The sequence below is a fragment of the Lagenorhynchus albirostris genome, chromosome 19 (assembly GCF_949774975.1).
Source record: "Lagenorhynchus albirostris chromosome 19, mLagAlb1.1, whole genome shotgun sequence".
NCBI classification, from domain to species: Eukaryota; Metazoa; Chordata; class Mammalia; order Artiodactyla; family Delphinidae; genus Lagenorhynchus; species Lagenorhynchus albirostris.
In genome coordinates this window covers 47,952,013-47,965,112 of record NC_083113.1, presented here as the reverse complement: position 1 = coordinate 47,965,112, position 13,100 = coordinate 47,952,013, and the positions used below count along the sequence as shown (strand labels likewise).

At 42.5% G+C, this 13,100-nt stretch overlaps 1 protein-coding gene across 7 annotated transcripts in view; it reads left to right on the top strand.

Moving 5' to 3' along the window:
- WDR59 (WD repeat domain 59) overlaps window positions 1-13,100 on the top strand; it is an 85,954-nt gene that overhangs the window by 53,649 nt on the left and 19,205 nt on the right. For all 7 annotated transcript variants that reach the window (XR_009537098.1, XR_009537099.1, XM_060130954.1 and 4 more), the window contains 2 exons: window positions 2,743-2,896; window positions 12,032-12,165. Coding sequence is in view for 5 of the 7 variants with exons in the window: in XM_060130954.1 (XP_059986937.1) it covers window positions 2,743-2,896; window positions 12,032-12,165 (288 nt within the window). In the remaining 2 variants the exon portion in view is untranslated. Of the gene's footprint in view, window positions 1-2,742; window positions 2,897-12,031; window positions 12,166-13,100 lie in introns of those variants that run through there.

Sequence of the window (13,100 nt, the reverse complement as noted above, 5' to 3'; positions counted from 1 at the left end):
CAGATGAGAACTTGACCCTACAAGAAGTGGGAGTTAAATGCCAGAGAACACCCTACATTACACTAGATTCCTTATTTGAAAGGTTGGATTAGAAAACAATCACCTACTCTTTTTTTTTTTTTTAATTTTATGTTTTTGGCTGAGTTGGGTCTTTGTTACTGCACGCAGGCTTTCTCTAGTTGTGGCGAGTGGGGGCTACTCTTCATTGCGCTGCGTGGGCTTCTCACTGTGGTGGCTTCTCTTGTTGTAGAGCACGGGCTCTAGGTGCGCAGGCTTCAGTAGTTGTGGCACACGGGCTCAGTAGTTGTGGCACATGGGCTCAGTAGTTGTGGCTTGTGGACTCTAGAGCGCAGGCTCAGTAGTTGTGGCGCACGGGCTTAGTTGCTCCGCGGCATGTGGGATCTTCCCGGAGCAGGGCTCGAACCTGTGTCCCTTGCATTGGCAGGCAGATTCTTAACCACTGCGCCACCAGGGAAGCCCCCAATCACCTACTCTTAAAAGGAAACAACAGATATCTGTGTCTGGACTTTGGGTCAGTGGGAAAGTGTTCCTATTAGAACATTTTTCTTACTAACAGTATTGTATTGAGGTATAATTTAGGGTACACAAATGTGAAGTCTGTACCTTGATGACCAGTACCCAGATCAGGATACAGAGCCTTGTCCTCACTCCCAAAAGTTCCCTGGTCCCTTTACCCAGAGGAAATGATTCTTCTGCTTCCATCATTGAAGTTTAGTTTGCCTGTGCTTGAACTTCATCTAAATAGAATCATCCAGCATGTCCTATTTTATGTCTGGCATGTTTTGCTCAACTTAACGTTTTTGAAATTGATCCACGTGGTTGCATGGATCAGTAGTTCCATGGTTTGAAAATAATATAATTTGCTTATTCATACTCCTGTTGATGGACATTTGGATTATTTCCAGTTTTTATTTTATTATATGTAGACCTACACATACAAGTCTTTTTTTTTAAATTTCATACAAGTCTTTTTATGGACATGTGTATTAATTTTTCTACCCAAGGAGTAGAATCCCTGGGTCATAGTATACGTGCATGTTTAATTTTATTAGAATTGCCAAAAAGTCTGTCCCCGTGGTTATGCCGTGTTACACTCTTCCAGCAACGTTTCAGAGTTCTGGCTGCTCCACATCCTCTCCAAAACTTGGTGTTTTTAGTCTTTTCAGCTTTAGCCATTGTGGTGGGTGTGTAGTATTATCTCATCATGCTTTAATTTGTGCTTCCATGGTGATGACTAATGATGGTGAACAGCTTTTGTGTGCTAATTGACCACTTGGATATCTTCTTTGGTGATTTGCCTGTTCTAGTATTTTGTCCAGTTTTTTTTAGACTGTGTTTCTTATTATCTATTTGTGGTAGTTCTTTATCAATTCTTATTGCAGATTCTTTGCTGGGTGTATGTATTGATTTTCTCCTAATCTATGGCTTATCTTTGTCCCTCTTTAATGATTTTCAATTTTCAGCAGTTTTTAATTTTGATGCAGTTCAGTTTATCCTTTTTAAGTGTTAGGGTTAGTGCTTCTGTGTCCTGTCTAAAAATAATCTCTGCCTATCCCAAGGTCATGAAAATATTCTGTGTTTTCTCTTACAATTTTATAGATGTAAATTCCTTATGTAGAGATATATAGTTGTTATATATATAGCACTATTTATGGAAAAGATTTTGCTTTTGTTGAATTTGCATTGATACCTTTGTTGAAAATCAATTGACCGTATGTTTTGGATCTGTTTCTGGACTCTATTTTTTTCTTTGGTTTATTGGTCTCTCCTTATGCCAACTGTACACTGTTAATGTAGGTTTATATAGTAAGTCTTCAAATCTGGTAATGTTAAGTCCTCTAACTTTATTATTCTCATTCAGGATTGTGTTGGCTACTCTAGATCTTTTGCATTTCTGTAAAAATAAAAATCAGCTTACTGGTTCCTACAGAAAAAAGCCTGCTCATATTTTGATTGGAGTTGTGTTGATTCTATAGATCAACTTGGAGAAAATTGACACCTTAACAATCTGGAATCTTCTAGTCTATTAACATGGTGTATTTCTCTATTGTTTTGAGTCTTTAATTTCTCTCAGCAATATTTTGTATTTTCCATGCACTTTTTTTTTTAATGTGTTCCTAGGTATTGCATGTGTTTTTTTTGTGTGTGTGTGTGTGTGTGTGTGTGGTACGCGGGCCTCTCAGTGTTGTGGCCTCTCCCGTTGCGGAGCACAGGCTCCGGACGCGCAGGCTCAGCGGCCATGGCTCATGGGCCCAGCTGCTCTGCGGCATGTGGGATCTTCCCAGACCGGGGCACGAACCCGTGTCCCCTGCATCGGCAGGCGGACTCTCAACCACTGCGCCACCAGGGAAGCCCGGTATTGCATGTGTTTTGATGCTATCGTAAATGCAATTTTATTATTTTCCAAATGTTTGTTTTTAATATATAGAAATACAGTAGATTATTGTAGATTGACCTTGTATCTAAATTCACTTTTTAGTTTAAGTAATTTATAGACTCCTTTGAATTTTCTATGTATATAGTCATAGAAACATTCTCTGCTTCTGCAGATAAAGCATTTTTCAGTTCTAAAAGTGCTCTTTGATTCCTTTTTGGAGTTTCCATTTTTTCCCCGTTTTATCCATCTTTTTCTCCTGATTTCATCAAGCGCTGAGAATGGCATCACTTAGAACTATGGAAAGATCCAAGCCAGTACGGTTCATCGTGCCCTTTCAACCACAGGTCTCTGTCAGCTTTGTCTGCCTATCATACCGGCTTGATTGCGCCCATGAAGATCCGCACAGAGGCCCCTGGGAACCTCCGTTTGTACAGCGGGAGCCCCACGCGCAGTGAGAAGGAGCAGGTCTCCATCAGCTCCTTCTACTACAAGGAGCGGGTAAGCGGCTGATCCACGGCCTTTGATTCTTATCCCTTCCCCAGATTCTTGTCCTTGGCCTCCCTGCCTGCCACGCACAGCAGCTAAATTAGTGATCCTCCTGTGGTCTTTCCCTTTCATACTTAGTGTGTTAGAGAAAGACCGTTGCTTTGTTCCTTTCGGTTGGTTTTTAACTACTGTAAATTATATAGGAGGGGGAGGGGTGGTTGGTTGTTATAATCCGTACTCTTCCCTCCCCTTTAACCCTGTCCTGTGATCCCCATACATGAAGTCGATTCCCATCCTCTGAGATAGAATCACGTAGCTTCAGGTCTTCCTGGGTATTCTGATATTTGTCACCAAATTAAGGGATGCTTCAAAAGGCTTGGGATCCTGATATATTTGGAACTTCATAGTTGTGGGAAGTTTTCAAGTTGACCTGTAAGAGGTTTTATACTTTCACAAAGTCTGCACCGAAGTACCCATTTGAATGGACCGGTTTATACAAAAATCACCTGAAACTGTCCTTCTGTTCCTGGGTTCTTAAGGAACTCATCGTCCCTACAGTAGCTATTAAGCTGTCAGAAGCCTTTGGTGACGACAGTGTAGAGAATATCGGCAGAGCGTGGGAATGATTCTGAGAACTTTCTGTGTTATCAGGTTGAGTCTGGCTTAAACTGTCTTTTAACTGACATGATGTATTAACTGGTTACCACTGAGCTACTCACAAACTCAGTCCTTAGGAATTCTTTGTTGCTCTCTCCCACTAATTGAGAAATGATGGATTGACTATAATTAAAATTTGTTTTTTTGTTAAAAATTGAGTTATTTAAAATAAAACCCCAATTTCCAGCAGGTGTTGGAGGTGTCTTCACTTTGATTACAGTGTAGTGTCTAACCTTCCTGGTTTGCATGATGTTGGCTGTCGCTGACTTTGTCAGGTCTTAGGGTTGTATGTGACAAATGAGTGGCAGGAACTGATGCTTGAGGCATGACCAGTCTTGGGCAAAACCTTCAGTCAAACAGGGAAAATGATTTTTTGGTTGCCTTTCTGGCCAGCTCCATAGTCCCTTTCTTTGCATCTCTGACGGAGTTCTCCACCCCACCGCTGCCTCCCCCCACCCCGCCCTGTCCTGCACCTGTCACAGAACTTCTTAGAACACTTTTATCTTCCCAAGTCCTTTACATTCAAAAAAAAATTTTTTTTTTCTTTTTCTGCAAGCTAGCGAGTAACTGGTGAGAAGCTTTGATAAACTGGTTGGAACTAAGGCATTTTATTATTGATGTAGTAGCTAAACAAACTCAAGGTTGAATAAATGTGGGAATTTTCTTTAGCACCAGGGCCAGGTTGAGGAGACCTGTTAGTCAAAGAGGCAGTTCTGAATTCCCCTTTGCATCATGCCCCGTGCTTCTCGTGCTTGGGTTCAGATTGGGCAGCATAGCTGGGACTTGCACTTTTGACCCTGTGATAGTGTGTAAAGGTCGTGTTTCATCAAAATAACTCCAGTTCCAAGAAGGAGCCTCTCCTAATGCAGAAGCCTTTGTAAGGCCTACATTTATATTTTTGATGGTCTGGACTCTCTTTTACGACAAACACACTGTAATCATGAAGAGGGAACAAAGGCACATAGATAATTAGCTCTTATCAGACAGGATATGCTGGGGCGTGGAGGAAGGATTGTGATATTTCACTTTGGGGTGATTCCCAGTGTGCTGCTTCTCCCCAGAAAACAGGCCATTGTAGTCCCCTAGAATGACATAGTAAGTGGTCTCTGAATTGTATTTCAGACAGTGAGCGAATAAGGTGGGGGGGAGGTAGTTTTATTATAATTTCATATGAAACTTTTGTATTGATGTATAGCCTATGTGCAGAAAAGTTCACAAATCATAGGTCTATAATTCAGTCAATTAGCAATCACAGGAAATAGACTGTTCCAAGACATAGACTATTCCAAGAACCCTAGAAGCCCTGGGAGAGGGAGGCACATTTTAATGTATGACACATAGTAATTATTAGGTTAAATCATATGAAACTGCTGATATTTGAGCATTTTTGACCTTAAGAAAAAGTTTCACATGGTTCAGCCTAGTAAGAAGTTAAAATCAGTTATCAATAACTGGTCAGTCAGTTATTTTGTGATGAATCTAAAATAAACTTGTAAACTCTTCTTGAAGCTTGTTCACGTCCATCCCATTTACATACGGCATGGGGAAGGAATTACAGGAATGAAATATGGCCATCTTATTTTCCTCACAGAGGACACGATAACAGTTTTATCCCTCGAGAAGTATTTTCTGATTCCTGGGTGTCTAGTTTCAAATGTCAAATAATATCACTTTTATTACTTTTGTCCTGGAAACGATTCCAGTGTACTAAATTTCTCTGTGCTTAAGTCTTCATTTTCAGCCCAAATTTTATCTCCTGCATACTTTTTTTTTTCTCCTGCATACTTTTATTCTTGTTCAGATCTCTACCCCTGAGAGCTTTAAATGAGTAAGAAGAAAGGAAAAGAATATAACTGCATTAAAGTATAACAATGAAAGAATTATAGAGTATTTTGGAGATTGCAGAAATATCTTCCTAGAGCCACTGGGGACTAATACTCATTTTTCTTGTTTTTGTGTTTTTACCCTGCCCTACTTAGGTCATCTTGTTATATCACCCAGAGGTTCTCCAGATGGAATTCCAGTGTTTGCTCTTAAAATTTTTTTAAATGTGAGAGATGTAAAAATAAATTAATAAAACCATTAAATTTCATATAAGAAGTTAGAAAGCACAGAGAGATGCTAACATTCATTTGGTAACTGGACCATCTGTTAATAGCTGATGAAATATTGTTTATTCTTAGGGTAAATCAGAAGGCCCAGGACTTAAGATAAACATCAGGCATTGCCCTGTAAACATTTAAAAATTTTTGCAGCTTCCCACATTCACTTCAGTTGACATCACTAAAATAGCTTTAATGTAAATAACTGAGGAGGCCTTGAAGTTAATAGAGTAATTTCTGATTTTGCGAAACAGTGTTGTATGCTCCCAGTTTCACACTGATGCTCCCGTGGTTAGCAAGAGCCCTGGGGAGCATCACCCTTCAGTTCTCTCAGGCTCTCACTTCCTCGTGGCACCACTCTGAGGATGGTCCTGCAGTCCCAAGGTCAAGACTTCAGTTTCCCTGGCGTGCCCCACCCCCCCCAGCCACACACCAAAAACAATTCGGTGTTGAATCTCTTGAGGAACTTCTTCCTTTTTAGGAATGAGAAGCTTCTCGCACATACGTATGCTTTTGAAGGGGAAGCAGAGTTCTCCACCTGTTTCCTTTTTTTTTGGCTGCGCTGGCCTGTGTGGGTCTTAGCGCAGCATGTGGGATCCTAGTTCCCGACCAGGGATGGAACCCGCATCCCCTGCATTGGAAGCGTGGAGTCTTAACCTCTGGACCGCCAGGGAAGTCCCTCCACCTGTTTCTTACGATCTTAATTCTTGTAAGAGAACCACAAATCTCCGTCGTAGTTCCTCTGTCAGAGCTGTGTGGATGTCAGCCTCCTGATACCTTGAAATGTGTTTCCGACTAAAGGACAACGGCATTGAAGCTGTGTATGGAGTGTGATGGGTTGGGAGGGGGGTGAGGGAATCTAAATACTGCTGTGCTGAGTTTCAGATTTTTCAGTCATTCCCATCCCAATTTTGCAGTATATTATGGTACCTTTGAATCCATCAGATGTATGGGAAGCTTTCATTTTATTCTATATTTTTTCCCTTTTAATTTTCTTGGTGTTTTTCTTCCCTCCTCGTGGGTGTAACGTTTTCACGCACAGATGTCTCCTCGCTCTGCCCGGCGACGTTGGTCCATACAAGCAATTAACGACTTCCCGGTACTGTGCGCTGTGCAAATGCTCTCCTTAACTAATCCTGTCTCTGCCCAAAGGCCCAAGAATAAAATGCCACCTGCCTGGCTTTGAGGAACCTGAAATGACAGGCTGGCTGGTTTTCAGGACCAGCATAATCAATTTCTCACTCTTGGGAGTCAGGCACCAAGGACTGCCTCCTGGTTCTATCAGTTTCAAATGGGTGAATACTGATATCGTTAAGGATTGTGAATGGACTTCTTTGAAAATGAAGCTGAATGCTGGATTTCTTGGAAAGAACCCCAGTGATAAGCCTTTAGCTCACCTGATTTCACTTGGAGTATTTGTATAATTTCACAGAGCTTTCAAAAGCCTACCTTTGGCATGGCGGGGCAGCAGAGGAAGATATAAGAGGCTTCTACCATTTTGTCTCCGTTTTTATCGTCTTGCTCGAGTTCAAAGAGGGAGGTGCCCACCTGCTTCATTGGCATGACACCGAAGCTAGATTTTAATCCTTTGGGAATTTCCTGGAACAAATTTTTTCCTTGCCATCAGTATTTTGCATTGACAATAAAACCTCTGCAATGGACATCTTCTCTTCCTTTTCTCTTGCTTACTCTCTCCTCTTCTGTCTTCCTCTCCCACCCCCTTTGTGTTTCAGTCGTGCCATGGTGACCTCAGGCTGTGCAAGGCAGCATTGAGGCTTTTGTGTACGTTTCATTTGGTGTAAAAAAAAAAAAAATTAGGGGCATAGTCCTATAACCTTTTCATATAGAAACCGGTTGAAATCAGGAACCTTGATTAGCAAGTTCCACTGCTGCCCAACAACCTGGGGGTGGAGCTGCCTCCATGGCCATCTTTCCTCAGAAAGCCTGTCCTACCAACCCAACTGCTGCGTTTCCACGGATTTTTCCAGAAGTCCCTGCTCCTGCTGCTATTTAAAGAGGAACTCATTTTGACTCACTGCCCACTCTGCTGATGATTATGCATTGTCGACGGGGTTGCTGCGAAGCAGTTGGTGGCTTATTCTTGGGCTGTTTTTACATTTAACCCATTTATTGCCATCGATGTTGCCTCCGATTGTAGCAGTAACACTGGTGGTTCAGTCGCAAGCTGGCTATTGGTTGTCATTCAGTGCTCTCTGCACCAGTGCCTCCCCGCTCCCACCGCCCCTCCCTCCCCACCCCGATCCTCCCTGTCCTGTTTCCCGTAATTCCATGAACACCTTCTTGGTCTGTTCAGAGGAGCATCCCAGTCTCATTGTGTGATAACTTGTCTGTCTTGCTTTGTCTCTCCTCCCTCGATCCCTGCTCATGGAATCTGTGGGGAAGGGGTGTTTTCTATCGATGGGGCATTGAGATGACCTAAGAGAAGTGCAGAGTCCTTCACCTCCCAGAGGTACCGATTTTACTGCACAGAAATGTATACACATTTAAGCCCGTCAGAGTGGGACTGGAGCAATGCAGGAGGTTTTAGGGGGCTTTGGGGCCCCTGTGCCCTTTTCTCACCTGGAAAGGTCAGCCACACCTCATCCCGGTGTGTCATGGTTGTCGTCACCTGACAGGTACTCAGACTAGAGAGGTTATTCTAAAATCTCCAGCAAGATACTAAGGCAAAGAAATCTTGGGAAGGTGTGGATGAGGTATGAACCATTTTTGTTGCCAGAACACTAGAGGAAACACTCCGTGCTTCTTAGGGAGCACCTGGGTCCTAGGCCCTGACGCCTGATTTGAGATCTACCACATCTTTGTTTAGGCAGCCTTGTTGGATTTGAATCCCCAGAATAATTTGCCATGAGACAGGTTTACTGAGTGACCTCCATAGCCTGAAGGGGAGATAGTTCATGTTTAAAAGCCATCAACCTCCAAGTTTGAAGAAAAAATATTTTGTGACCCCTCCCTTAAAGATTTTTTATAATGTTTTATAGTTATTCCTTGCTGGATTAAATGAACAAAAACAGCTGTCCCTTAATTGCTTTCACACTTCGATTCTTGGTGGCAGCTATCATGAGGGTGATCCTGTGTTAGGGAATCTCCTCCTATTGTAGACTCAAAGGCAGCTTATCGAGGTCCATAAAGCACCACCTGTGCATCAGTACAGAGCAAACAGAGAAGCACCTGGAAGCCTGGTGTCTCAAGAAGCTGACAAGGAAGTCCCAGGAAATACAGACAGTGATTTCTGTAATTCTGTGAAGGGTAGTTGCAGAAAGCTGCCCAGACCACTGTCTTCACATTTTCATCCAGGACTTATTGATGACTCACACAGGCCCGTTTCTGCCAATCTCTGTCACCCAAGACTGCAAACGGGAGAAGAGCCCTGAGACGTCTCTTTGGACCCTGAGTTTTCTTTTCTCTGAATGTGTCGAATCCTAACAAATCCAAAAAGGAAATTAAACGGCGCGAGGTTCAGGCTCATGAGCCTGGCCTGAAGCACAGCACCTTGGCCTGAGCCTGGCGTGTTAAGCCCTGTAGCCACAGGAGCTGCTTGCGTCTGCACGTTGCTCTGGCTCAGCAGCGCTTGGCAGAGAAGTGACTTTAGAAGTGAGTAATTGTAGACAGTGGTGTGTTGGACAGCCCTCACTGGAATCAGGTGATCTCTGTATATGCAGAAATGGATCTGTTTTTATATGGATCAAAGTATTTACATATTAACAGGTAACTTAGTCAGGACTTAATTTTCCCCCCTTTTTAATTTAAAATCGTACTCTTAAAAGCAGGTTAACAAGTATGGGCTTAGCAGCCTGAGAACCTGTGTTCAAAGCTGAGCTCTTAGGAGTGTGGCCTTGAGTAAGCTCACATCCTCATTGGTGAAGTCCAGGGCGTCTCTCATTTCCCAAATACAGGCTCCTCTCTGGCCATTGTAGAGAAGGCTCTGGGGAAATAGGATAATTGCTCGTGATCTTCTTCTACATCCATTACCCAGGTCCCTCTGCTCAAGTATTTTTGACATTCTGAAAATGATCCTTTTTAGAAATATTTCAAGTCTGCTAGGAAAAACATTCTGACGTGAACTAGTCTATTTGCAAATGAACCACTTTGGGCACATGGGCCTTAATATTATGCTTTCACTGGGTTTGCTTTAAAAGTCAGGCAACTGTGGATGTTTCCAGTGTGGTCTGAAAGCTGTAGACCCCATCCCTCACGAGGTGTCCATTGGTTTCCACTGTTCAGTTAAACGGAGCTGTCATGAATTGCTCAATTGTTGAAGGGCTTCTTATTTTCTCTTTGTAATAAGGAGCCAGAGTCAGTGCCTGGAACTGTTTTAGAAGCCTTTCAACAAACCTGGAAGCCCCAATTAGATGGATCCTATTTGATTCCAGATGGAATCTTTTGAATGTAGATCTTTTCTTTCTGCCTTTAAAAAAAAAATCCAGTACCCTAAATGTCATTGGAGATGACGAATTATGTGGGGCCTTGTGGGTATGTCATTTCCCGGGATTCTTAAACTTCCAGAAGTCTGGATAAAAGTCACAGTGAAGTGAGTTTATGGACTGATGCCCTCCGTGTTCTAGTTAACCATGTTGTGCCGTCCCATCACTGCAGGGTCAGTGTACGCTGAGTTACTCTCTGTAAAACCGGTCCTAGTGCTCAGGGCACGGGTGACAGCACAGTCTAACGTCAGTAAAGCTGCCTGGCTCCAGCCCATCCTGACAGGCCGTTTTTCTCGTTAGCACACTCACCCCTTACTTGCACCCACATCACAGTTCTTCTTTAGAAAATAACCAAGGCCAGCAGAGAATTGAAGGGCTACTAGCCCCCAAGAATAGATGCAGTTTCCTCTTGTGTTGCAGAATAATGACTTGTGTATGGATACATAGTAACTGAACTGCTTCTAAGACCAAATAGGTTAAGATTCCAAATTGATAGCATATGTATTTACAAACGATGTTGAACAATTCAAATACTTCAGCTAAACATCTACATTTACCTGCCATGCACTGAGTCCGGGTGTCCTGGGTTTAGCAGGTTCCATGCCGCTTACTAATCCTATGGGAAGTTACGTGCATTGGACAACTTTGGGCGTTAGATGGGACGTGAACGGTCAGAAATGCCTGGATATAGACCATGACTGATTTATGGAAGAGTGATTGTATCAAAATCACTGGTGGAAAACGAATTTATCTATGAACCATCTAAATAATAATATACTCTACATGCCCGAGAGTTTATGGACATTTATAATAATTACAGATTTTTAAATTGCACTTTTTCAGTTGACACTTTGCAGTCTCACCTTTTCATTGTCCCCTGATTAACCTTGTGAGATTGGAACCACAGAGCTTATCAGGAGCCCAGAGTTACCAGTGAGCAAAGAGAGAGTGACACAAGCCTGAATTCACCGCAAAAAAGGAACGTGCCTGGGATCGCAATGAGACAGGGCATGTGTTAATAAGACCAGTAAGACTTGGTTTTCTGACTCCACATTACAGGGCCCTTTCACTGGTTCCTTTTGCCTCCTTTGTTAATAATAAATATGTCACTTCCCTCCTGAGATGAATCACTTTGGCGACCCCCTTTCTAACTTCTGGCAATAAAATAAAATAGAATATTGCTCCCTTAGCTGGTCGTCATTTTGAAGATACCAGATGGGGCTACACTCTCATAATTCTTATTTTCCAGGACATCTCTCATTTCCCACATACAGGCTCCTCTGTAGCCGTTTGTAGAGAAGGCTCTGGGGAAATAGGATAATTGCTTATGATCTTCCACATCCATTACCCAGGTCCCTCTGCTCAGGTATTTTTGACATTCTAAATGATCACTTTTAGAAATAATTCAAATCTGCTAGGGAAGACAGGGTAACTTTTCTTGAGCTGCTCAGTTTCTGTGTCTGCCTCCCATAGATGAAAGTTTGCAGATCCCACACTGCTGTGTCTGAATTAAATTTCAACAAATCCAATTTAAATTGTCTGAAAAGGAAAGAAAAAAAAACTTTAATTAGTTTCAAGCAAGAATTTGAACCTAGGGCTGAACCCAACCTTAAAAGTTGCTCTTCTCCCACATTTTTGTGGTCTTTACTAACTTATTTACTTGCTGTTCTTTCTTTTTTAAATTCTGGCTTCCAGGTGTTTTTGAGCACCTGCAGAATGTATATAGCACTGCAGTAGGTGCTTATTTTCCTCTTAGGATTCTGGGCCATGAGCTCAATGCCCTTTGTCATCCTTTTATTTTCTACAGATGCTGATTCATATAATTGTGGGCATGATGTAATGCAAGGTCTCTGCAAATTACCAATGACCCAACTATGGTGTGCTCTGCAAATGTAGGTTTCCATTCATCGAAGTCCCCATTAGTTATATCTTGTCATTTCCCCCAGAAATCAAGGAGATGGAAAAGTAAGCGTGAGGGATCGGACTCTGGGAATCGACCAATCAAGGCTGCTGGGAAAGTGATCATTCAGGATATTGCCTGCCTTCTTCCTGTTCACAAGTCATTGGGAGAACTATACATGTAAGTTCAAAATTTCAACTATGCCGTGCTTCCCACTTAGATATGAATATCAAAGTTGTTTATTTTATTTTTTGGCCGTGCCTTGCAGGATCTCAGTTCCCTGACGAGGGATTGAACCCAGGCAGTTGAAAGCCTGGAATCCTAATCACTAGGCCACTGGGGAACTCCCTGTTTATTTTAGTTTTTGAGATACTGGAATCCTTTTTAGAAGGGGCCCAGTGCATTAGTTTTCTTCTGCTGCATAGCAAATTACCACAGACCTAGTGTTTAAACAACACACATTTATTATCTCAAAGTTTCTCTGGGTCAGGAGTCTGGGCGTGGCTTACCTGGGTCCTTGCTCTGGTCTCCCCAGGCTGAAATTACGAAGTCAGCCGCGTGGTGGTCTTAACCAATGCTCAGGGTCCTCTTCCAAACTCATTCAGGTTGTTAGCAGAATTCAGTTCCTTGCAGCCGGAGAACTCAGGGAATTTCATCTTCTCCAAGCCCAGCAGAAGTGTCTCACTGATGCTTCACTGTCTTTCTAAGGTCTCATCTGATTAGGTCAGGCCCACCCAGGAGAATCTCCCTTTTGACAATTACAGGAGTGATATGTCATCAGTATTGACTGGTCTTGACCCCGTTTAAAGGGAGTGTTTATACAAGGCCTGTACAGCAGGGGCCAGCAATCTTGGGCACAGTCTCAGGATTCTGCCTCCTGTACTTAATATGTAAAACAGTTTAAAAGCAGAGCTACTTTGGTTGAAGGGAGCTGGGAGGTGGGTGACAGGCACACAGAAGCTGCTGACCTGTGGTTCCCCTTCTTCCTGAACTTGAACACATAATAAAAAATATTTATTTTGTTGTTTATGTACCACACATTACTCCTTGTTAGAAACTGCAGTCAGCATTATACATATCTAAATCAATTTTTATTCAACCCTTAAGCCTGGGGA